Source organism: Gadus macrocephalus, chromosome 18 (assembly GCF_031168955.1).
Source record: "Gadus macrocephalus chromosome 18, ASM3116895v1".
Taxonomy (NCBI): Eukaryota; Metazoa; Chordata; class Actinopteri; order Gadiformes; family Gadidae; genus Gadus; species Gadus macrocephalus.
The window spans coordinates 15,289,251-15,316,041 of NC_082399.1; the positions used below are offsets into that span (position 1 = coordinate 15,289,251).

At 44.4% G+C, this 26,791-nt stretch overlaps 3 protein-coding genes across 3 annotated transcripts; 2 read left to right on the forward strand and 1 right to left on the reverse strand.

Moving 5' to 3' along the window:
• The first annotated feature begins 5,257 nt into the window (after positions 1-5,257).
• LOC132446826 (uncharacterized) lies at positions 5,258-15,447 on the forward strand. The gene is made up of 3 exons (XM_060037296.1): positions 5,258-5,449; positions 6,229-7,751; positions 15,416-15,447. The coding sequence occupies exons 2-3, from the start codon at positions 6,251-6,253 to the stop codon at positions 15,445-15,447; spliced, it is 1,533 nt and encodes a 510-aa protein (XP_059893279.1). The 5' UTR covers positions 5,258-5,449; positions 6,229-6,250.
• LOC132446125 (UDP-glucuronosyltransferase 2B15-like) lies at positions 15,159-18,300 on the forward strand. The gene is made up of 2 exons (XM_060036252.1): positions 15,159-15,304; positions 16,196-18,300. The coding sequence occupies exon 2, from the start codon at positions 16,205-16,207 to the stop codon at positions 17,804-17,806; it is 1,602 nt and encodes a 533-aa protein (XP_059892235.1). The 5' UTR covers positions 15,159-15,304; positions 16,196-16,204; the 3' UTR covers positions 17,807-18,300.
• Positions 18,301-19,940: 1,640 nt separating this feature from the next.
• LOC132446827 (asialoglycoprotein receptor 1-like) lies at positions 19,941-23,003 on the reverse strand. The gene is made up of 4 exons (XM_060037297.1): positions 22,205-23,003; positions 21,883-22,034; positions 21,001-21,128; positions 19,941-20,593 (listed from the first exon to the last, which is right to left on the reverse strand). The coding sequence occupies exons 1-4, from the start codon at positions 23,001-23,003 to the stop codon at positions 20,425-20,427; spliced, it is 1,248 nt and encodes a 415-aa protein (XP_059893280.1). The 3' UTR covers positions 19,941-20,424.
• Between the last annotated feature and the right edge of the window lie 3,788 nt (positions 23,004-26,791).

Sequence of the window (26,791 nt, forward strand, 5' to 3'; positions counted from 1 at the left end):
CTACTGTTTTGTTGGTTCAGGGATCGCTGTCCCTTTAAGGATTACAGCGTTTCATGACGTCAGAGCCCATGCAGGATTTGTTTACCTGCGGCGCGTTTTGATTTCCGGCTTTTCTCTTCGACTAAATAAACGAGTCACACCACTGTGTGCTCAACGTGCGAAATTGTATCTTTCACTTATTGCAATTTCCACACAGATTTGTTTTGACGCAATTGCGATTCAGCCTACGCATAGCATGGTCTGGCTCGAGTCCTCAGCCCCAACGTAATTGTGAGCTGTCTCCCCGGCAATGGAATCGCTGCGATATTGAAATCTAGGGAGGGGGCGTCGCTAACGTGTACGCTTGTATTACAGTCAACGAAGATAATATGTTTATCAAAATACTCATTTTAATGAAGGCACGATGGAAAATGTAATTGAGTAAAGAGTGGAATTCTAAATCAAATATTTACTCGAGTAAGAGTAACATTACAGACTTAAAAAAGGAACGTGAAAAGTAATTTTTATCCGAAAAAAGTACTTTTTTACTCATTTGCGTTACTTGTAACGCGTTACTACCCACCCCTGCCGTTGATGCGCGCTTTCACATAGGAGATGACGCTTACTCTGGCCGTGTGATTTCAAAATAGGATGTCTAAATGACTGGCATCCATTAAACAACCGTGGTGAAGTTGGTTTGAAGTTGGATATTCGACAGATATTCGGCCATTCATTTCCTATGGGAAATTGCTTTTTGCTCAATAGCTTCCGAGTTATAGGACCCAGTGGCCCCAGACCAATGTTGACCTGTCCTACTATGTGGTACTAACAACACACACCTCACTAAAAATTAATATTTGGCTCCTCCTATTTTATTTAAATATTTTAAGAATCCCATTAATTTCCTATGGGAAATTGCTTTTTGCTCAATAGCTTCCGAGTTATAGGACCCAGTGGCCCCAGACCAATGTTGACCTGTCCTACTATGTGGTACTAACAACACACACCTCACTAAAAATTTATATTTTGCACCTCCTATTTTATTTAAATATTTTAAGAATCCCATTAATTTCCTATGGGAAATTGCTTTTTGCTCAATACCTTCCGAGTTATGGGACCCAGAGGCCCCAGACCAATTTAGACCTGTTCTACTATATGGTAGGAGAAAGCTCCCGGACAGAACCTTAGATGGAAGTCGTGCTTAGTGACAAATCACGACAAATACTTCCAATTGATATGCATGAGTTTGAAAATTGTGCTTTTTGACACGAACATTTAGAAATACGTGTACCTGATCACGTTTCAATAGATTAAATAACGTGACAATGTCACCTATTTTCGTGAGCCCGGGATGCCTGTACGCCGGCCATTATCGCCCGATGAAATATTCTTCGTCATATCTATCAAACCAAACATCCTTCACATTCGCCGAACGACGATTATGAAAGTAAAATGCACATTTCTCGCTAAAAATGTTTACATAAACACTTTTAATGGTTTAACTATGCTAAAATATCATATTTTCCACCCAGGATAAAAAGTATGTCCGCCATTTTCACAGAAGAATATCCTAAAAACTATCCAATAGGAAAGATGCTCACAGCGTCTATTAGAGACGTAGTGAGGCACCCCCCATTCCGTATGCAGAAGACGCCGAAGGGTACCTTTACCGTCACCGAGCGAATAAAAAGGGTACCTTTCCCGTCAGTCACCGACGCTAAAGGGCCTTTGCCAACAGTCGGTATTTGACGTTCTCGGAGTGAGACTGTGTTGGTCGAATATCCAACTTTAAACTAACTTCACCACGGTCATTAAACAATGATGATGTTCCGGGCCTCTTTTTGCCAGGCACCTGACCTGGTTTTGGGGGGCTCAGAAAACTCATCGTAGCTCTCAGAGTGGAAATGTGAATGTTGGCTTCGACACATATAGGCCTACGTGTTTAAAAAATAACAACTTATTTGTTATTATTTACCTAACGGTCACATCGTGTCATCACGTGATTTCGGTCCACCATTCCAACCTATCATCGCCCAGTTATATGTAGACCGGCATGCTTTTATCTGGACTTTATGCACTTGTACGTAACTAAATGTCCAAGGTAATAGCAAAGATATGTATTTTTAAAACGTTCACTTTTCTTGTAGGCCTAACTGAAGAACCACAATCACATTTATAGCGGGATCAGGCATGATATGAAGCCTACGTGATTAAGGGAGGTATTATAGTAGCCTATTCCATATTTATTTGGGACTGATTAGAGCTCACTGACTTCCTTTTATCTGCAGCTTACATTTTTATCACTCTGAAATCACTTTCTGGTAAGTAGATGAACAGCACCAAGATGGCAATTACAGACACAGACCTTTTCTTCGCTTTATTATCTCATTTGTTGGACAACCTTAAACCAGACCAGGTGCCTGACAAAAGAAGGAATAACGATAGGCCTACTAAACACTATGGGACTGATTAGTTTAGCTCCGATCTCAGCACCGACCAACAGGTAGCCAGCGTAACTGCCCGCACACACCCGCAGGCTGCTGGAGAGGAGGAAGAGAGAGAGAGAGAGAGAGGGCGCTAGTGCTGGCTGCCGCATGCGCGAACAATTGCAAATATAAAAAATTTGTGTGATCTGGCGGAAAAAAATGTTGTTTTGCCGTTTTTAAAAAAACTTCAATAAATAGCCTTTTTATTAACAAACCCTCAAAAATCCGCTTGCACGTTCGGGTAACCAGAAAAAAATCTCAATTTGCCCAAATATTTTTTTTAGTTGCTCCAGGCAAGTGGGCAACCGTTAGTGTCAATGGCTGTGTAGGAGTTTTTCTTTTGGAATAGAGCAGGAGGAAAAGCAGGATGGCACTTAAGAAGGAGAATATGATTAGATGTTAGTACTTCAACATTACATTCATCTTCAGAGACATTGGTGATGGGGAGACTGTTTAGAATGGATTCTACTTCACAGAAAAGTGTTCACTCAAACCTTCATCACTCAGCATTTGTTCTTTGGTAATGGAGTGTAAAATTTGCCTTACCATATGGATCAGCTTCTCCCCGACCCCATCAAGGTGTGAGGCTGCAGGTGGATTAAAGGTCCACTGGAATCCATTCTGGAGCATTGTGTTCAGAATTATTTTGCAAATTCTTTCCAAAATAGAGCATTTATGTGGATTTTGGATTTATTTATCCTTTCAGGGAAAAAATTCTAAAAGATGCGACTGAGCTTTTCTTTTGCAAGCACTTTTCCATATAGCAGGTCTGAACATCGCTGACAAAGAAAAAGGTAGCATGAATTATCGGAAGGGGCCTCGGCAGCATGCAGTGCTCATAATCATTATTTTCTGGCAAAATGTCATATTTTTGGGCCATCACAAGTTAGCTAACTTATTTTGCATTCTTAAACATAAGCAAAACGTCAATATTTTACCTTTGACCCCTCTGCACACATTAAGGCACAAAATTCCATCTCAATCCCAGAAAAAAATTGGAACTTGAAACTACCCGCTGTTATATGCCCATTTACTCTACTGTTGGAGGCCACAGCCCCTTTTCCTGGCCTTTTGAGATAGCTATAGAGGCCAAAATGTGTACGCAGATTACCCGGTGACCCGGGCACAACATTCCTGAGATTGGAGTTCTAGCGCTAACAGAAAAAAGTTTTCCCAAATGGGCTGTCTTTTTGACAAAGGCTCAAGCCTCGAAGATGCAAAACTTATGGTAATCTATTGTCATTTCACGTAAAACAAAAACAGTTTTCTTCTCGTTTGCAATGCTTCATATAGGTCTGAAGATCAATGACAGGCTGTGTTACTTCGTTTTTTTCAATTGCTTGAACACATTCTGCAAAATTTGGATCATTGTGTCAAAACTCAACACAAGCAAATAAGACACAACACTGGGAAATAAACCATTCACATCTATGTCAAATTGAAACTCGGCTATCGAAACCTAACAATTCTTTGTAAAAATGGCACTCTGATGTCAAAATGATACACACTTGCATCATATGAATGCACTTTCAGATCAGCAGCAACACACTGGTCTACTTTATATAAAACACTGCAGTCTTTCATGTTCACTGTTTTTATTCAGTTTCACAGAGGGCACGTTTTCACCACAACCAAAAGATCAAATATTAAAAACTGTACATTGCAGTACTGTACATTACAGTGCAGTAAATACAGTTTGAGCAAAAATAAAACAAATAAACCCTACTGTACTGTAAAACACAGAAAAAAATGGCAATTGTGTGTGGTGGGCTTTATGGATCCTGCCGTCTGTTGGGGTCTGGCCATAGGATATCATCAACACCACAAGCAATGTTTTCTCCCGCTAGGCATCGGGGAAAATATTGCCTTGTCTGCCGAATCCATCCATGGATTGACCCTAAGTCGATGTCTCCGCAGGCCTGTTCCATTACCTGCAGAAGAGGCATGCGAGCATGTGGTTGGCGGTCATATACGCGCCATCTCCAAGCCGTAAAAAAATATTCTATGGGGTTTAGAAATGGTGTGTAAGGGGGCAAGTATAGGACTTCAAATTGATGATGGTTGGTGAACCAGTTGCGGACCAGATCAGCCCGATGGAAACTAACATTATCCCAGATAACAACAAACCTGGGCTGCTCTGGTCCGTCCTGTACAGCTGCATCGTGAAGTGCATCCAGAAATGTTGTCATATGTTTGGTATTGAAGGGACCTAGTTTTTTGCTTGATGGTGCAGTAGCCCTTGAAGGCTTATTGCAGCACACAATGAGATATTTCCCCCGCGCTGCCCCGGGACTTGCACAATTGCCCTATGGCCAATTATGTTACGACCCCGTCGTTTTGTTTTGCTGAGGTTGATTACAGCGTCAATGAAAATAAATTCATGAGGCTGTGCAGCTCCATCCATCTCCAAGATGCTCTGTAACAAAACAAAATACATGTAATACATATTTTGGATGGCATTACTCAAAACACTCAACTACAGCACTACACATACACAACCCCCACCCCATCAAACTTGGTACTTCTCTGAATGTATCTATGTGGTACTGATACGATGGCACATATTCAGCTGTAACTGGATGACACCAATACTGTATTGTAAATGTAAAGGACTGTAACACTTACCTGTACATATTCACGTCAAAGTCTTTTGACCCTGACACTGTTCCTCTCAAATGGGATAATTGCTTCATTGTAATTTGGTGCTTTACCAAGATGCGTCCGATAGTGGAACTGCTTACTCGCTCTATGTTATTGAATACTTCTCTATTTGCAAGTATAGAGAGAGAGGAGAGCAGAGAGAGAGGTGATGTTTCCCGAAGCTCCGATAGGCATTGGAAAAAACTACTTAATTCATCGTTCAGATCTACTTTATCTTATTTTATTTACCTAACAGTATATAGTTTGTTTCCGTCGTCCTCAATCGCTCGATTCAACAATACATTTTGGCACTTTTTACTCCCGGATCAGACCGCAGAAAAAGCCTTGGGCTGCATCCGAATACTCGTACTTGCATACTATATAGTATGCATTTTGTAGTATGCGAAAAATGTAGCGCGTCCGAATACTCTAGTATGCATTCTGTAGTACGGAAGTCGTTTCCGAATGCATACTACCGCCAAAGTGAACCACGGACCACACTACGCTATCCCACAATGCAACCGGAGTCTGGTAACAAACGAAGAAGAGATGGCTGACCCGACACCACCAACAGCGGCTTTTTATTGTGTGTGTGTGTGTGTGTGTGTGTGTGTGTGTGTGTGTGTGTGTGTGTGTGTGTGTGTGTGTGTGTGTGTGTGTGTGTGTGTGTGTGTGTGTGTGTGTGTGTGTGTGTGTGTGTGTGTTCAATAAAAAAGGAAAAATTAACTTCAATCGTCTTTTTCACAGAGTAACAAATAACTGTAAATGTATTATTATTATTCCAAAAAAATGACTTACCAAATGTCCACATATATACAACATAACCTGCCGGTAAGTCGCTCTACGAGATGACCGACGTCGACGACGCCTTCTAGCAAAGATATCCATTTCAAGAGCCATTCGCGTAGAAAGAGACATTTTTTTATTTAATAGCAACGATAACAAGACGGAAAACAGGTACATTTTGCTGCCATCTGGGGGGAGATACGTCATCTCCAAACATCCGGTGGAGTTTCGGCGGCGTTCTACGCATGTCTGTAGACCGTACTACACAGTCAAGTGTAGTATGGTCAAGTAGTAGACACTAGACAGAAATAGTATGTACTAGGTATTCGGATGCAGCCTTGGACTTTCCTATCGCCAACATGCCTCTGTATTCGGATATCTCAGGCACGGAGACTGGGAAATGCACAGACTGCGCCAAACTGAAACAGACATTGGCTTTAATTGAAACGAGACTAGCAGCAGTAGAAAAATGCAAAGGACTATCACAGGATACAGTGCTGATGGGTGAGTTTGCTGAGCTCACTCAGATACAGCAAGATGATCAAAGCTACACTGTATCCTTCCCGAAGCTGGACAAGAGAGAGACAGTTCCAGCTGCGTCTCACTGGCACAGAGTCGGCGCTAAGCCAAAGCAACATACCAAAGTGAATCAACAAGTTCACTCAACACCAAATGCTAAGCTACCCAAAGCTAAAGTTACATGTATCAGCCGGATTAGCCCGTCACTCAAATCAACCCTGCCACTGAAGAACCGGTTCCTGCCACTTCAAGAGTCCACGAACGCGCCTGCCACCCATGCACCCCTGAGCCCCGAGATGCGTCCGGACGGACAGTGCGGACAGAGACGGAACAACCAGTCGCCACGGAGGCGGGCTGCGCATGTGTCTGCCACCGTCCAACAAGGGCCCATCTCAGAGAAAGCAGATGAACCAGACACTCTGATTATAGGAGACTCAACTATCAAGGATATAACCGGTAAGAAGATCAAAACATGCATCTTCCCATATGGAATGGTTAGTGATATCAACCATAAACTAGCCAAAATCATATTGGAAAACCCCAAAATCTCACAGATTATTGTGCATGCAGGATTTAATGATATTCAAAGAGAACAGTCAGAACTTCTGAAGAGGGATTACACTGATCTATTGGATACACTGGACAAAATACACATCAAGTCTTCTATCAGTGGACCCATACCAACAGTTGACAGGGGAATAAACAGATTCAGTCGTCTACTTGCACTGAATACATGGCTTTCCAGAGTCTGCAATGAAAGAGGAAGGGACTTTATTGACAATTTCAACTTATTCTGGGGGCGCAAATATCTTTTCCGAGCAGATGGCCTACACCCAAACAGGTTAGGCTCAAAACTGTTGAGGGACAATCTTCTCTTCTCGCTTTACGCACAGGCCACAATCTTGCCATGGTCTGACGCACAGGCCACAATCAGAGCACAGGTTGAGAAGAAGCAAGACTACAGCCTCCCCCACACAACTACTCTGCCACTATCTGACACACAGATAACAGACAGCCCACAGACCTTGAAGAGAGACAACAGCCCGCCCGACGCCATCAACACTGTGCCCTCCCCCATCGCTGATGCTGGCTTGGCGAGGAACGGCCACCCCCCTCCTCTGCATTCCCCCATCGACGATGACCTCCAGCCTCATCTCTCCCATAGCCACAACAACAACTCCAGCTCCGATGTCTCCCTTTGCGATTTTCCAGCCGAATTTAAGAAACTGGAACATGCTGGCATCAAACTTGCATCTGTGTCAATGATAGCATCGCCACGTCATGGCCGCAGGCTGCTAACACTGCTAACACCCAGGAGGATGGCGCCTCACCCCCGCCCCCGTACTGATAGTAGTCCTGAGTATTACTGAGACAAAAAAGGGTTCAGCCGTAGACACAGTATAAAGGAAGTTTCTCATAATCTGCTGAACCCAAGGTTGCCTACGTCAAAGCAGGGCAACTTGCGCATTCATGCTGTAACCACTAAGAGAGTAAACAAAGGGAAACTTAGACACACTGCTAACCTCACAAATCTCATATCTATTGCCTCCAAACCAAAAACAACCTTAAAGCCTATCAACAGCCCCATCAGGATGGCTCTACTTAATGTGAGGTCTCTTAATAACAAATCATTTTTAGTTAATGATTTTATTACCACTTCCAAACTGGATTTTATGTTTTTAACTGAAACATGGCTGGAACAAAATAACAGTGCAACCGTTCTGATAGAGACAGCCCCTCCCGACTATAACTTTTTTGATGCATGTAGATCTGGAAAAAGAGGTGGAGGGGTTGCTGCTATATTTAAAAATGTATTTCAGGGGAAACAGATGTTATTTGGTGATTTTCCATCGTTCGAATACCTTAGTGCTGTATTGAAATGCTCCCCCAGAGTTCTCCTATTAATTATTTACAGGCCACCCACATATTCTGCAAATTTTTTCGATGACTTCACAGAATTATTGTCTAGCATCTCCACAGAATTTGACTGTCTAGTTATAACTGGTGACTTCAATTTTCATACTGATGATTTGAATGACAAGTGTGCAAAAAAACTTTTTACCATTTTGGACACATTTGAACTGTCTCAACATGTGAAAGAGGCTACTCATTGTAAGGGGCACACTCTAGACCTGGTTATCACAAAGGGCCTCAATGTTTCTGATCTCTCTGTGACTGATCCTTCCTTGTCTGACCACTTTTGTGTTTTCTTTAACATACATTTTATTCCCGACATACAGACAAAATCAAACACTGTCAAAAAACGGTATATCAATGAAGATTCTAATGTACTTTTTAAAAAGGCCATCTCCTTGCTACCACCTCTAAACCCATGCTCTGCTGATGATCTTGTAGAAAACTTTAATTTGAAAATTTTGAAAGTCATAGATGTCATTGCACCTTATAAGGTTAAAACGATTTCTGGAAAGCAAAAGGCACCCTGGAGAAAAGCTGCTTCTGTAACAGCACAGAAAAAAGAATGCAGGAAGGTTGAACGCATCTGGCGTAAAACAAAACTTCATATTCACCATGATATCTATAAAGAGAGCCTCCGTGCCTACAATTTAGACTTAAAAAATGCTAGAGAAACATTTTTCTCCAATATCATTAAAACCAACACTAATAATGCAAAAACCCTATTTGCAACTGTTGACAGACTGACCAACCCCCCAACAGAAATTCCACCTGATCTCCATTCCACGCAGAAATGCAATGAGTTTGCAGCTTTTTATATTGATAAAATTGAAGGTATCAGACGCGCCATCAATATCTCCACGTCAAACAAAAATGTTGGACTACCACCCTGTTCAGGCAAAAATTACGTGGCAAGGATGGCATGCTTTGATGTTATAGACTCTCAAAATCTTGTGGAAACTGTGACACAACTAAAGCCATCCACCTGTTGCCTTGATACTATACCTACCAACCTCTTTAAGAATGTTTTCGACTGCCTAGCAGTAGACATATTGCAGAAAGTTAACAACTCTCTCCAGTCAGGCAAGTTCCCAAAAGCTTTGAAAACTGCAGTTATTAAACCCCTTTTAAAAAAGCGGAGCCTAGATGCCTCTATTATTAACAACTACAGACCAATATCAAATCTACCCTTCATAAGTAAAATCATTGAGAAAGTTGTCCTCCAGCAACTAAATCACTTCCTGGCATCAACTGGTTGCTATGACACCTTCCAATCAGGATTTCGACCCCTGCACAGCACTGAGACCGCCCTTATTAAAGTTGTAAACGACATCCGTCTTAACACAGACTCTGGCAAAACCTCAATACTAATGCTACTTGACCTCAGTGCTGCATTCGACACTGTAGACCATACATTACTTCTGGAAAGGTTAGAAAACTGGGTGGGGCTTTCAGGCACTGTCTTAAATTGGTTCAGGTCCTACCTACAAAATAGGAACTACTTTGTTTCCATTGGCGATGTCAGGGTGTGGGTGTCTCCCTGTGTTTCCCTCCTGTGTTGATTACTGTTCCCTCCCCTAATGTGTCTCAGCTGTTCCTCGTTGTGTTTGTTATTTAAGCCCTCGTCTTTCCTTTGTTCTTTGTGCTGTCATTGTGGTTTATCGTGGTTTGCTGTGGTTAGTCTTGCGTGTTCCGTGTTCCCTGTCGTCTTCCGAGTTCCCTGTAGTCTCCCGAGTTCCGAGTTGTCTCCCGAGTTCCCTGATTCCTGTGCCTTAGCCTTTAGGCTTGAATAAAGTGCCGTTTCCTGAAACCGTCTGCGTTTGGGTCCTACTTGCCTGCTCGCACCACCATCCTACCGTAACTGAATGACAGCACCACGAATGGACCCAGCGGACCATCAGGTTAGCCGTGAGCGGCAGGATTTATTTATTTTGAAGGCAATAGATCGCTGGAAGAGTTTGGGGTGCCACCCGGTTAGCCGTGAGCTGCAGGATTAATTTTTTATGAAGGCGATAGCTCGCTGGGAGAGTTTGGGGTACCACCCGGTTCCTCCTGGCACTCCAGCTCCCGCTTTGACTCCGGTCCCCGAGCCCTGTCCGGTTCCTGAGCCCACTCCTAGCCTTCCAGAGGGGGACCGGCCTCTTCGCCTGCTTGAGGTGGTCCGCCCTCCGCTCCTGCCTGAGGGGGCCCGCCCCCTGCTCCTTCCAGAGGGGGACCGGCCTCTGCTCCTGCCGGAGGGGGTCCGCCCTCCAGACCGTCCAGGGGAGGCACGCTCCCCGCTCCTGCCTGTGGGGGCCCTCCTCCACTCCTTCCCGAGGGGGGTTCCCCTTCAAGGCCTTCCACCGGAGGGGACCCGCCCTCTACCTGGCCTTCCACCAGAGGGGACCCGCCCTCTGCCTGGCCTTCCACCAGAGGGGACCCGCCCTCTGCCTGGCCTTCCACCAGAGGGGACCCGCCCTCTGCCTGGCCTTCCACCAGAGGGGACCCGCCCTCTGCCTGGCCTTCCACCAGAGGGGAACCGCCCTCTACCCTGTCCACCAGAGGGGACCCGCCCCCTACCTGGCCTGCCACCAGAGGGGACCCGCCCTCTGCCTGGCCCTCCTCCTGAGGGGACCCGCCCTCTACCTGGCCTGCCACCAGAGGGGACCCGCCCTCTGCCTGGCCCTCCTCCTGAGGGGACCCGCCCTCTGCCTGGCCCGCCTCCTGAGGGGACCCGCCCTCTACCTGGCCCGCCTCCTGAGGGGACCCGCCCTCTACCTGGCCTGCCTCCTGAGGGGACCCGCCCTCTACCTGGCCTGCCTCCTGAGGGGACCCGCCCTCTACCTGGCCTGCCTCCTGAGGGGACCCGCCCTCTACCTGGCCTGCCTCCTGAGGGGACCCGCCCTCTACCTGGCCTGCCTCCTGAGGGGACCCGCCCTCTACCTGGCCTGCCTCCTGAGGGGACCCGCCCTCTGCCTGGCCCTCCTCCTGAGGGGACCCGCCCTCTACCTGGCCTGCCTCCTGAGGGGACCCGCCCTCTACCTGGCCTTCCTCTGGAGGGGACCCGCCCTCTACCTCGCCTTCGCCGGCCTCCTGAAGGGTTCCGCCTTCACCGCTGCCGGCCTTCTGAGGGGGTTCTGTGCCACTGCAGGTCTCCTGAGCGACTGAGCCCTCATCGTCCTTGCCGCCGGCCTCCTGAAGGGTTCCGCCGTCACTCTGCCTCTGCTTGCCCCTCAGGCCGTCCGCCTGAGGCTCCCTGCCATGCCCTGGGGCAGTTTTCTGGCCGCCCGCCTGACGTCCCTCGGCTCTGCCCCAGTCCATTTATTTTTTTTTGATTCCCCCCTCCTGGCGCCCCTCCACCCACCCGTTTTGGGTTTGACTTTCTTTGTTTTTTTGCTTGTCGTGGGTCGCCTGGGAGTCGACCCTTAACGGGGGGGTACTGTCAGGGTGTGGGTGTCTCCCTGTGTTTCCCTCCTGTGTTGATTACTGTTCCCTCCCCTAATGTGTCTCAGCTGTTCCTCGTTGTGTTTGTTATTTAAGCCCTCGTCTTTCCTTTGTTCCTTGTGCTGTCATTGTGGTTTATCGTGGTTTGCTGTGGTTAGTCTTGCGTGTTCCGTGTTCCCTGTCGTCTTCCGAGTTCCCTGTAGTCTCCCGAGTTCCGAGTTGTCTCCCGAGTTCCCTGATTCCTGTGCCTTAGCCTTTAGGCTTGAATAAAGTGCCGTTTCCTGAAACCGTCTGCGTTTGGGTCCTACTTGCCTGCTCGCACCACCATCCTACCGTAACAGGCGACTTTGTATCAGAATCAACCAACGTGACATGTGGAGTCCCACAAGGTTCGATCTTAGGACCCTCTTTATTCAACATCTACATGCTCCCACTAGGGCAAATCATGCAAAATAACAATATTGACCATCATTGCTATGCTGATGACACGCAAATCTATGTATCGCTATCACCAAATGACTATCGGCCCATAGATCTGCTGTGCCAGTGCATTGAGCAAGTGAAGGAATGGATGTGCCGAAATTTCCTTAAACTAAATGAGGACAAAACAGAGATAATTGTATTTGGTTCTAAAACGGAAAGGCTTAAAGTAACCCAACACCTTCACTCTCTGTCCCTGAAAACCTCAATCAAAGCCAGAAATCTAGGGGTTATCATGGATTCAGATTTACATTTTGACAGTCGCATCAAATCAGTTACAAAATCTGCATATTATCACCTTAAAAATGTAGCAAGACTTAGAGGGCTCATGTCCACCGAAGACTTACAAAAACTTGTACATGCCTTTATCACTAGTAAGCTTGATTACTGCAATGGTCTCCTCACAGGTCTCCCAAAACAAACTCTGAGGAAGCTTCAGCTTGTTCAGAATGCTGCTGCTAGAGTTCTAACAAAGACCAAAAAATTTGATCATATTACACCAATTCTGAAATCGTTACATTGGCTTCCTGTAGGTCAGAGAATTGATTTTAAAATCATGTTGCTAACCTATAAATCCCTACATGGTTTAGGCCCAAAATATTTAACTGATATGCTTCCACTACATCAGCCTTCTAGACCACTAAGATCCTCTGAGACCAATCTGTTAATTATCCCCAGAGTAAACACAAAACATGGGAAAGCAGGATTTAGTTACTATGCAACAAATAGCTGGAATAAACTCCCAGAGGATTTAAGACTTGCCCCAACTCTGAGCACCTTTAAAACAAGACTGAAGACTTTTATGTTTGCTATAGCCTTCTGCTAAAATCTTAAATACATTGCACTTTCTAAAAAGCTTTTTAACTTTGCCTCTATTTTCTATTTTAATACTAAAATGCCTTTTTCTATTTTACCCATTTCTTTGTATATGTTTTTCTTTTACTTATCTATTATCTTATTTTATTGTATGACAATGTTTATATGTGAAGCACTTTGAGTCTGCCTTGTGCATGAAAAGTGCTATATAAATAAAGTTGCCTTGCCTTGCCTATTTGTTGCTGTAGCTGGTTGAGACGGATTGCATTGTTTGCTCTGACCAGGTCCACAATGGCAAGTTCCTGCTGTTGGGTGAACAGGCGTTGGCGTCCGCCCCCAGAAGGTCTTCTAGTCATTCTATAGAAAAAAGCAACCACAAAATGTTACTGTATTGGTTTGCTTCTTTTTTTACAGAACTGTATATACTGTACTTTACTGTATATACCATAGAAAGTACTGAAACATCTCAATGTAGGTAATCAGTCTGTCACAAAACTACCACTTTATTTAAAAAAGGGGCATTAGCCACCCTGCAATACAGTACATGTGATATGGTAAAGTACTGCAAATACTCTAGATACAGTCTGAGTAGAGTAGAAAGTAGAGAGTTGAAGACATACCCGTTTTCCAGTCAGAATGTCCTCATTATGGATGTAACTATGAAACGGCTTAGATTAGGGTGGACTCTCTGCCCAGCTTCCCTCAAAGTCAGACCATGGTTTATGACATGGTCCACCAAAGTTGCTCTTATGTCATCGGAAATAATGTTCCGTGCACGGCCTCTTCCACCACGTCCTCCTCTATGTCTATGTCTCTGTCCTCCTCTTCCTCCTCTACCTTTGCCTCTTGCTCTTCCTGCATCTATGCTTGCAAAGTTTTCAAAATGGCTTAACTGAGGCCTTTTTGTAGCTGGCTGATTGGTGTTCAGTTTTGGAAGAAAGTGTTTTCAGGTGTGTATGTAAGTATTTTCAATTAACCAATGTGTTTAGGAATAGATGTGTTTTCCCAATGGTACAATGAGACGTCATTTTTGAATTAAGTGTCTTATGTATGAAATAGTGTGTTGTGTGCAGGAGCAAGTGTGTTGCAGAAAGGAGCAAGTGTGTTGCACAATTGCAACTAAAGTGCAAAGCAGCGCTTTTGTTTAAGGAATGGTTACATGTGTTTAAGGTATAGAAACAAAAACTTCAAGTTGTGTTACTTTGGTCTAAGCATGTGTCTATAGTGTTCAAGCAATTGAAAAAAACTGTAAACAGAGTTTGTTAAGTAAAAGGTTGCATGAATCATAGTAAGGTGCCTGGGCGCCATGCAGTGCACATTTTCTTTATTTTATTTTCTTGTCACCTTTTTGGGCCATCACCAGTTTGCACCCCGATAATACGAATAGTATGCAACATCATAATATTTTGGAAATGATTCATATTTAGGATCAGATCATCAGGGGGATTCTCCAATAATCGTATGACCGTGAATGCGGGGTTCTGAATTAGACTTTGTGTCGTCTGTGAGGACTGGGCCTTGCCTGGCACAAACCAAGCGCTGGAATGCTTTTCCAAAACTCTGGTGGTCTGAGCGTTACGGCGTTGACCAAAGGAGCCCCTGTGGCAAAGGAAGAACAACCGCTAAAAAATAATTATATAAATTCTGTAATCGTCCGAGAGCGAGAAGGTCGCCAGTGAAGCGGGGGTATACAAACAGAATGAATGGCAAGCAGATGGGTTCCAGCGAGAGCCTGAGCTGCTTCACCGGGGCTTGTATGCACAAACAAAGCAATCAGAACAAAACACATGTCATGACTTCCCCACTACCTCGTCTTTAAGGCAAAGTATTCCTGACGGTTTTAGAGTCAGGGTGTACACAAACAGACAGTGTGTGTGTGTGTGTGTGTGTGTGTGTGTGTGTGTGTGTGTGTGTGTGTGTGTGTGTGTGTGTGTGTGTGTGTGTGTGTGTGTGTGAGAGGGTAGAGCAACAAGCATGAGTTTTTATACTTGAACCATCTCTCCGCCCCTCCGACGGCACACACACATACAACCCTCCCCCCCAACCTCCCTTGTCCTGTCTCTCTCTCTCTCTCTCTCTCTCTCTCTCTCTCTCTCTCTCTCTCTCTCTCTCTCTCTCTCTCTCTCTCACAATATGCCTCTCCCCCATTATGCAACTCAACACCACACAGTAGGGCTCCCTCCCACCCACCGTCAGCCTATAGCGAGACAGGAACACTACGGGGGAAGGCTGCCTACTTCTCACCACCGCTTAGATTTAAGGTAAGCCACCGTTCTTAAAGTTCTTAGACTCTACCTTCAGTGGATCTGGAAATAAGCCATGCTCTTGTTGACCACAGCCCGTGTATTGGACGTTCGTTTCTCTGACAACAGGTTTTGGAGGGAAAACAGGATATGCGCAATAACGGGTGCATGCGAGTCCAAAGGAGGCATTGCTTTTCAGCCTAGCGGCGGGTAGATTAACTCAGTGGTATGAGGCCTTTTGCGTGACTGAGACTGATTTTTATCTGGTGTGCTGGAGATTGCTGGCACCACATACCGTCCTGTTTGTTTAATTTTTGATCTTGAAAAACACTGTAACAAATCTGTACACAGTATGTCTGTATTTAAAGTTCACAAAGTTGGGCTAACTTTCCTTAATATTCAGAGTAATACTCTATAGTATTAACTGAGTTAAATGTGAGTTTACCTAGTTTATTTCAGCAAATAATTGTATATTTAAGCGTACTGCCTTTTTGTGCTATGATTATATTTAAATATTTATTTTATCATTGTATTTATACTATTTGCAATCATCAGTTTACTTTTATTAGTTACTATTCAGCTTGTATGTAATGATTAACTATGGCTGTAATGGTCATATGAGGGCATTTCCTTTGTTATCAAGATAGTCTACAATTGAACAGCCGGCTGGAGATTCAAGGCTTCTTAAAGGAGACATATTACACCACCAGGTGTGAGTGTGATTAGCCTTACAAGCCGCAGATTTTCGAAACGGCTTGTAAGGCTAATCACACTCACACCTGGTGGTATAATATGTCTCTTTAAAGGAAACAGTATCATTAACTAGACTAGAATCTCCTGAAGCACACAGCTAGCAAGACAGTTTCAGCTTAAAATAAGCATTGCATTCTTTATTTTCTCAATCCCCAGAGTTGGATTATGGGGCTCCTTCCAGGGTTTAGCTGTGTGGTTCTCCCCATGGCGCTGGCCCTCCTGTCTGCTGCTAGTGTCCAGGGTGGTAAAGTCCTGGTGTTCCCAGTGGACGGCAGCCATTGGATCAACATGAACCTGCTGATCGAGGGTCTCCACGGCAGGGGTCACGAGGTCACGGTGGTCCGCACGTCAACCAGCTGGTACATCAAGGAGCAGTCCCCCCACTACACCTCCATCACCATCTCCCTGTCTGAAGCCATGAACCTGGAAAACCAGGACTTCTTCGTGGAGTTCCTGTCCAAGATGCTGGCCCTCCAGAAAGAGGGAGCGTCCGTGTTGGCCTTTGTCTCCTTCTACAGCCAGATGCTGACAACGCTGTCCGGTATTCACCACCAGGCTTGCCAGGTCGCCGTGAAGATGTTCGAAGACAAGGCGTTGATGCAGAGCCTGCGAGACGCCCAGTATGACGTGGTCCTGATGGATCCAGGTCTGCCCATCGGGGTTCTCTTGGCTCATGAGCTCAAACTCCCCACAGTTTTTAACGTTCGGTGGATCACCAGCGGAGAGGGACACTTTGTGGTCGCGCCCTCGCCCGTTTCTTACGTTCCCACTAGCGGTTGTGCAGTGACGGACAAGATGACCTTCCCGGAGAGGGTCAAAAACATGTTCCATTTCATGCTGAACATAGTCATCGATAAAATGGTGGTGAGCCCTCACTACAATCGACTGGCCGAGAAGTATCTAGAACCTGGGACCAATTTCTACCAACTCCTACAGGGAGCGCACATCTGGCTCATGAGGGTGGACTTTGTCTTTGAGTTCCCCAGACCTACCATGCCAAACATCATCTACGTTGGCGGCTTCCAGTGTAAACCCTCAAAGCCTCTGCCTGCTGATCTGGAGGACTTCGTCCAGAGCTCAGGGGAACACGGTGTGATCGTGATGTCACTGGGTTCCCTGGTCAAAGGCCTGCCCGTTGAGATCACCAACCAGATTGCCACTGCCTTCGCACAGCTTCCCCAGAAGGTCATCTGGAGGCTCCCCGGAGAGCCGCCGAGCACCTTGGGAAACAACACCATGCTGGTGAAATGGTTGCCTCAGAACGACCTTCTCGGCCACCCCAAGGTCAAAGCGTTTGTCGCCCACGGGGGGACAAACGGCATCTATGAGGCCATATACCACAAGGTGCCCATCGTGGGCATACCCCTGCTCTTCGACCAGTTTGAGAACATCTTGAGGCTGGAAGTGCGCGGTGCTGCTAAGGGAGTGGACGTCACCAAACTCACCAGCCAGAACTTTGTCGAAACACTACAAGAGGTTCTACATGATCCTTCCTACAGGGACAGCATGAAGCGGTTGTCGGACCTCCACCGGGACAAGCCCATGCACCCTCTGGACACTGCCCTCTTTTGGATAGAGTTTGTAATGCGGAACAAGGGAGCCGCCCACTTGCGTACTGAATCCTATAAGTTGCCTTGGTACTCGTATCATTCATTGGACGTTATGTGCCTGCTGGTGGCTGTGCTGTTCCTGTTGGTAGCGGTCATTGTTCTCTCAATTTATTATATTTGTTCTAAACTGTGCAGGAGAAAGCAGAAGCTAGAGTGATATGTTTGGCTGTTTAACTGTTTGTAGGAGGCGAGCATCTAAAAAACGGATGCCATGTGTATTCTGATAGATTGTGGTCATCAACCTTTTTTAGCCCAAGATCTCTGACCTCGACCTGTGTGAAAGGCAAGATCTACCTATTGAAGACTTGAGAAAAAACAACAGACAGCGCAGAATGTATTTCCAATTAAAGGCCTTTTATTGAGTCTAATTGTATGAATTACATATAATTCTTTGCTCAGCTTTTTTTAATGCAATCAATCAAAACTAACTGAAAACAAAAAATAAAGCCATGTGCCCTATTTCCCATTTATAATATTGTACAACTGTACCACAACACACACACAAATTCTACAGACTTGCAGTGGACAGATATTGAAGTGTAATTAACTGTTTTGCTTACCCAATAACCACATGGAAGTTAACAAATGTATGCTTCACATTTTAGAAAGTGGAACTGTAATGTGTATGAATAAAATTCTCAGTGCAATTAAGTAAGCGCCATGTCCCATCTAAAGCAGCATCACCTCGCAACGCCATCTAAAGGCAAAACTCTTGCAGTCATGTTACTCAGATTAGTGTGATGGCTGTGACTGAATACTGTCAGTGAGTGCCTTGAAGTCTGGCTCATAGCTACAGACAGCCAGCCTGAGACAGTCGGTGAGGTGTCGGTCTGTAAGGCGGCTCCTGTACTTTGATTTGATTATTTTCATTTGTGAAAACGCCATTTCACAAAGAGGAGTAGATCCAAAGTAGGCACTCACTATTAGTGCACATGCAGTGAGAAGAGGATACTTCTCTTTGCTGACCAGTCCCCAAAAGTCACTGTCCCTTGATCTGTTTTTCAGCACTTTGACATTTTGCAAATCAACCATCTCCATGTCAACTCCACTTGGCAAAGCAAATACCTGCTGGAATCTGTCTGCTACCTGCTCTATATCAATGGGCAGAAATGGGTTTGAGAGGAATGCAACAATATCTTCCATGACGTCTAACTGAACAAAACTCAGATTTAACTCAGTTGTCACTTTGTCCAGCTGGGCACAGTTCTGCTCAGGGTTAAAAAATATTTTTTTTTAATGGCGTGTGACATTTTCTCCAAGTTTGTGAAGTGGGTCAGCCTCTTGTTCTTTAGGTGTGTGGTCCAAACACCCAGCTTGGCCTTGAACCTATTCACTGCACAACTCATGTGGAGCAGGTGTCTGTCTTTTCCCTGCAGCTCGTTGTTGAGTGTGTTAAGTTTTACCGTTAGGTCTGTCAAAAACCCCAGATCCAGTAGCCGCGCATCATCGGACAGTCCCTCGTGCTCCTCGTTCCTTGTTGACAAAAAAGTCTTTATCTCAGGCAGCAAGTCAACAATTCGCTGCAACACTTTGCCGCGACTCAACCCCCGGACTTCAGCGTGGAGAAGTAAGTCTCCGTGTGCGGCATCGAGCTCATCCAATAACGCCTTGAATAAGCGGTGCTGAAGCGCTTTCGCTCTAATCGAGTTTATCAGTTTGACCACCAGTGTCATGACATGGGAAAAGTTCAAGACTTTCCCAACCAAGGCCTGTTGACGGATAACAGTGATAATTTGGGGTCATTACGGCACAGCGCTATGAAACCTGCCCGCACACCTCGCATTGCCGGGGCCCCATCAGTAGTAATGGCAACTAGTTTATTAATGGGGATGCCGTTTTCGTCGATATACTTTTTTTACTCCTGGTAAATGGCCTCCAGAGAGTGAGAGAGATGTGCTTGCAAAATGTATTATGAAAATGATTTTTTTATTTTAAAATTATTTTCGGGATCTACATGGGAAGCCTCAAAGATCGACCTGTCGATCGCGATCGACGGGTTGGCGACCAATGGTTTAGATGATCTGTTTCATCGATCATCTTAGTCACGTTAGTGAGTGAAATGTCAGAATATCTGCTCTGGTTGACTGCATCTCTTCCCTTATTGGCTAAGGGAATCCATCTTGCCTCCTCGTCACATTTGCACACACATTGTTGTCCTAACTCCACAACAGGTACAACAGAAAGCAGCAATTCTCAATGGCTGAATAACTCAGAGTTGGAGGAGGGTTTTTTTGGGGTTGTTTAGTATGTAGATCTTGCTCTCTTTTGCTCTCTCCTATTCCGACATAATCTTTAAATGGTCAGCCGTCACCTCTGATAAGCCAATGGGATGATTGAATAACAAATACACAGTAAACATGGCCAGGGACGTTTGACCCACACAGGTTTCAGGGGTAGAGTTTGTATTGTTGAACAGTGTATACCATGTATTCCAGTCAACATAACAGGATTTATTTTTCAGTTGTTTAAAAACTCAAACCTAAAGAAAGTAACTACTACCTACAAAACTAGAAAGTACCATCTAAATAGTTAAATTCACAGATGAGGATTATTTTTGTTTTTTTTGATAAAGGCGGTTTGGCTCCAAATATATTCGGAGAATTGAATCTTTTGCCATATCTATTAAACTGTGGAAAAGCCTTTCCCAATCTCATTTTAAGTTGAATAATTACCCATAGACATGAGTCAGGCAATTTTCTGTTAATCTTTCTATAACAAAAAATCACCTTGTAGGTTTCAACCTTTGGATGCAAAGCCCACAAAAGTCCCCTAACATCAAACACTCTTCTCACAAATCCACCGGTATTTATAATCACAAGAGCCATCCATCCAGGAGGATAGATCTTCCTCTTTGTTGTCAATGTGTCCGCAGTCTTCTCCATGAGGGTTCTCAGAGCTCCAATCATCGGGTTCTGTTCCGGTGCCGGCTCGGATCAGCCAGAACCTACAGGGAACAATAAGCAATACGCTGTAGGACAGGATTTGACTGTACGAGGCATTTATAGAGCACATTTACAACACAAATCGACAGGACAATCATTGAAATATAAAAAATAGTAATTATTAACTTATATCTACAATTATAGGGCAGAGTAGTGCAGAGTCCTTAGCCTATACCTTTTGGCCTAGTCACCCATGAGCCAGATGCTCAACCATAAACATTAACAAAGGTTAAAGTGCCAATACATTTTTGAAATGGGACACTAGAACACATTGTGCCGTAGACGCTCGACTCAGACTTCTAAATACTGCCCGTTTAACTGGGCATCTCACTTTCTTTTGTTTCATATTTGTTTCGACCAATCACGTTGCTGGATGGGGGGATCTGTAAACGCGGGAGTTTTAACTTACTGCAGATATGGGGAGAGGAGGCTACCGTCCACCCACACCCACCGGCCCTCCTCCTCGGTGTCTGAGACCCCGATCCACAGCCTGGCTACCCTCTGCTCGGGCCTCCGACTGGCAGCCACAACAAAAGACTGAGGAAGGAGACAGAGAGGGGAAAACACATGGATTTATTATTTTGAGCATGTTTGATTTAGATTATTTTTTTAGATCTGTAAAAAAACAAGGCATACAATAGGGTGGACCTGTGGATTACAAGGGAAACTGCTAATGTTTACAAGAATGAAAACCTGCATCCTGTAGTTTCTGCTTCTAACTTGCAGAAGACTTGATCTGATCTGGATTATGGACTTGGTAAAGAATTATAGTTTTTTTTAGGATGCAGTAGTATTCGATTCTGCTCGAATTCTGTATCAACATGTGAATGTTATTATACAGTAAGCCCCAAAATAACCTTTTTTCTGTGAAAGACTATGCGGTTTGGGTCTCACAAAGTGTCAGGGAACATTTCTGTGTTCTTATTTTACTAAAATGTTAACAAATTGTTACATGTGGGGAATTCTCTGTAAAATAAACAAGAAGTCTGGCAAAACCCTTTTCCAGAGTATTAGTTTTTTAGTGTGTGTGTGTGTGTGTGTGTGTGTGTGTGTGTGTGTGTGTGTGTGTGTGTGTGTGTGTGTGTGTGTGTGTGTGTGTGTGTGTGTGTGTGTGTGTGTGTGTGTGTGTGTGTGATGTGAGCATCAGGGTAGACACTCTTTTTCAAATGTATTTTAATGGTTAATCAACATCACATCTGGTGGCCAAATAGGGGCCGTTACATTTTGTAGATATAATAGACCTCTTCAAACCCCCCCCCGTCCCCCCCACGCCCTCGTTGTCGCATTATACCTGCTCCTGCTTGGTGTTCACGACCAGGAGGTCGCCCCCTTGTGTCCGGCACCAGGCCCTGCTGGCCGGCCAGGTGAGCGTGCGGGACGAGAAGTAGTAGCACGTGGTCTGGAAAAGCCGCCAGTCCTCAGGACAGTTGTTACATACCCGCTCTTCGCAGAAAAGGATGAGAAAAATATCAATATAACGTAAATGCGCTGTCTATTTGGACATTGATTAGGCATGTTCATCAATAATATCATCAATATTGGATACAAGTGTATTAGCTGACTGCCCACCCTAAACAGATGTATTTTGGGAGGGAATTCTGCCATATAGCTACCATTTGTATTACTATTGACGACGGGGCAGTAGCGGTCCAGAGAGCGATATTCTTCCTCCTTTGCGCGTAATTCCACCAACATGGACTCCCTCTCCCCGGTTCTGCCCGTCTCTTTCCCCCTCGCATCTCGCCCCAGCAGGGCGCTCAGGTTGCGGTTCCGTTCTTGCAGCTCGGCGATGATGGAGTCTTCGACCTCCGGTTGTGCCTCACCATCTCCCCTGAGGATCGCATCTTCCTCTGCAATCCTCGCGGTGAGGTTCTCGATTTGTGCGCCGAGTTCGGAGTTTAGTTGCACAAGTTCTTCCCTTTGGTCGTTGGCATGAATCAGCTCCTCCCGTAGAAAGGTGTTGCTGTCGGATAAGTTGAGCATTTGGGCTTCCAGCTCCGAGGTACTGAGGAGCAGAGAGGAGATGGTCTGGGACGAGGTCATGCTCATGTTTTCTAGAGCCGCGATGTACACCACCATCTGTCCGTGGTCTCGGAGCAGTGTGTCGTAGGATGAGGTTTGTCTGGTCTGTTGGTCCTGAAGTTGGACGATGGCTGAGGACAAGGCCCGGTTCTTGATCGTGAGGCGGGCAGATGTTTGGTTGAGCTGTGTGCTCTGTTCCATAAGCCAGGTGTTGTTCTGCTGCAGGTGTTGGTTCTGTTCTCTGAGTTGGAGGTTGGCTGTGGTGGTGATGAGGTGGTGGTCACTCAGATTCTGAAGTTCCAAGAGAAGATCCTCCCTCCCTGGCTGGTTCTCCGACTTGTGGTCTGAACAAAACACAGGTTCTAGTGATATCATCTGCACCCCAATCATGTACTTACAATGATAAAACGTTCTAAATTGATTGGAGATAAGATATTACAGTCAATAGCTGTTTTGGTAGTTGCAGGCATATTAGGCTACCCATATTAATTTGACCTGTCCTAGGATACCTGTCCTCTGAATCAAATTAAAATCAATCTCTATTTTTTTTTATGACTTCTATATGAACTTTGATCATGCTTACTCACACAACATGGATAGAGCGACGCAGACGAGCAGCAGAGACCCGCAGACCGCAGACAGCGTCCTGACCGCGGCGGGAGGTCCGGGGCACAGCGCCTTCTGGTGGCCTCGCTTACCACCAGGGGAACCTGGAGACACACAGATTAGGGTCCAGGATGATTCGACGACTACTGTTTAACCAAATAAATAAATAACTTGATACAAAATAATTATGGTCATATACTTATTCCCTTTATAAATGTAATGATGTTAGTTTTTATTACTATTATCAAAATGTGTTGATTACTATTAGGCTACTATTAGGCTAAGTTGAATTATAATTGTTATTATGTTTCTTATTATCATACACTAATGTAAATATCCACTAATAAGCGACAGTTGGGTTTCTTAAATGAGCAGGTAGCTATAGTTCTCGGTCCTTCAGTGGAGTGTTACCCCTCACCTGTGTGTGGGTCATGCTTGAAGGGGTTGATGGGACCCGAAGACCTGCCGTTGAAACCCGGGATCCACTGCTGGCCCACCATCTTATCTCAGCCCTTCAGGAATACAAATCAGGCATACAAATCAGGTTCTAACAACACTAAAGGTATTATTACATATCAAACTTTAAGAATCGCTCATGTCTGCAGGCTATTGAAATACATAATATATTACTACCAGCCGGCTGAGTATAAGTACTTAATAACTAATTACGTTATGTTATATGTTTAGCCATCAGGTAGGCCTACCAGTGACTCATCCTTACTTCATGTAGGTTTACATTAGCTTACCTGTAGCAAACTGAAATAAGGTGTGCATATATACATATATATTATGCACACACATACATATATTTATATATATATATATATATATATATATATATATATATATATATATATATATAGAGAGAGAGAGAGAGAGAGAGACAGAGAGAGAGAGAGAGAGAGAGAGAGAGAGAGAGAGAGAGAGAGAGAGAGAGAGAGAGAGAGAGAGAGACATCAGCTTTTTAAACAGATGTAAAATAAAACAAAATACACATAATTTAGAAAGGACTCACGTAGGGCTTGTACCTGTTGGCCTAAATGGGATTCTTGTTGTCCAGGTGAACCAATGGCGGATAAATCAAGGAAAGTTATTGAGTTGTGGTTCCTTAAGGTTCAGACTGGGGAGTGGAGAGAGCTGGGGAAACAGAGGAGCTGTGGTGTGTCTCTTCTGATCTCCTTTATAGATCTCCTCTATAAGCCCTGTATCACAGACAGGAGACACACACAAAGCTAAGTCTTTCATGTGGTCGTCTTATCTCTGAAACAATGTGTGCTAATACCGAGAGGAACGAGGTGGTGGAGAAAGAGGGTCCAGACCAGAGGAGGTGTGGGGGACTAGCCCTCCATTGTAATGGATCATTCAATGGATATGAGGCTGTTATATATCTACATTCATATGGTGACCTATTGCGTTTGTTCATTGATTCAGGCCTACATATTTCATTCATTACGATAACATTAATGAATTGAAGCCTGATCCCTTCCTTAAGGATTTACATTGTTTATTATAGCCTATTATTCTTAGGCTGCATTGACGTTCAATTAAATACAAGATAGCTGTTCTGCCACCAGATGGCAGTAGGGTTTTCTTTAATGGTGCAGGCCTTCTATATCCAGGGGGTTTCATGGAGATGTTATGGTGGAAGGTTGGGGGTTAAGGATTGTCTTGATAAGATAGAGGAAGCTACAGGATGCAATAAATAACTTCCGTAGATAAAAAGCCATGACGCCAATAAACCCCGAAGGATCTCAACCCTGTTTTATGTGTGAAAAAGTGACCCGTAATTACTCATTTGTGTATCCTTTAATATTCATGCTTTAATTCTCGCAAAATAGGCAACTTATTGCCTTAATCATCCTGGCATGTTTGTTGGCAATTTGGATTCAAACCTCAGGTCAACGCTAAGTGTGGCTACAGGAACCGCAGTCACAGGGAGAGAACCGGAGCAGATAACAGGCTGTTCTCTCTGAACTGAGACGAACACTACTGATTGCGGCGTGGAGGGAAGTTTGTGTCAACAGACGCTTCCTCGGCCAACAATAATTCCCCTTTTCCATCGACAGTACCAGCTCAACTCGCGGGTTGCAGAGAGGGTCCGGGGGTGTGCTGGTTGATTAGCAGCGCGTTGCTTGCTGAATGGCGCTGCGTGTTGCTGAACAGAGAGGCGTCGTGGCTGGCACATAGAGTGGCTGCCACCACTACCACTTGATCACTTAACACTTTAATATACCTCATGACTTATTATTACCACTATTTTGGTTTCTGTACTATTATTACTAACTTTATTTTTTATTTATTTTTTTACTTATCTCTATTTACTTTATCTTAGCTGTTGAGGAACCAATCTTATGATTTTTCTCTTGTGTACCTGTAACATAAGATTTTATAAAATAAACTCTAAAAAGTGATGCTAATATAAGATAATATCCCGTGAAATGATTATAAATAAAATCGTCATAATATATTACTTAAAGAAATCAAAAACCGTTAAGTCGTTTTCCCCCAGTCTACCTGGTTTAAGATATGTTAATGAAGTGTGTTTTGTTAACTTTGAATGCAGAAAGAGCGAGAGAGAGAGAGAGAGAGAGAGTGTGTGTGTGTGTGTGTGTGTGTGTATGTTTCTCTGTGTAAGTGTGTCTCTTATGGTTGCATTCTGTGTAAATTACTCACTTAATTAGTTCATCTTGAAACAGGAGACCTGGCACATCTTTCGGTTACACTACCCTCTATTATCAACATGTCCCCTAAAGTCTCTTTATCTGATCTTTACAACTCTCCCTCTTACACTCTGACCACACACGCACGCACACACACACACACACACACACACACACACACACACACACACACACACACACACACACACACACACACACACACACACACACACACACACACACACACACACAAACAATATGTGTCTGTGTGTATACATAGATCTATCAGATCTATGTATATTTCATTTCTAAATGATTATGACATATAATTTGCAGCATTAAAAACGAATGTTAGAATGAGACAAGACAAAATAAGGAAGATGTTAGGACAAGAAGGTATTCTACAATGATGGTTTTGTAGCCCATACTTTAATGATTATGTTACACAGCAGAATTGATCTAACTGAGATCAGATCGATCAGTACCAATATGGATATCATGAGCAGACTATCTGCCTATATACAAATGTCATTAAAATGTTCATATTGATACAATCCCTATTATTTATATTCTTATTATCATGAGTTATCTAGTTATCGGGGTCATTGGACCGGCCCATCTTCAACCATCCACTCAAATGTAATTTCATTTGCTCACTCCAACATTATTGTACTTGTTCAATCAAGCTATTTATTTCCTTGATTCATTGAAACATTATTTTTTTAAGGGGGCATCCATACTGGTTAGGGAGTTGGACTGGTAACCGGAGGGTGGCCAGCTCGATCCCGAGCCCCCACGGATGATGTGCCTGAAATCCCCATCCCCAGGCGCTGCAACGCAGAAGCCCACTGCTCCAGGAGTCCCCCGGACCTCTGTGTGGACCTCTGTGTGTGGACCTCTGTGTGGACCTCT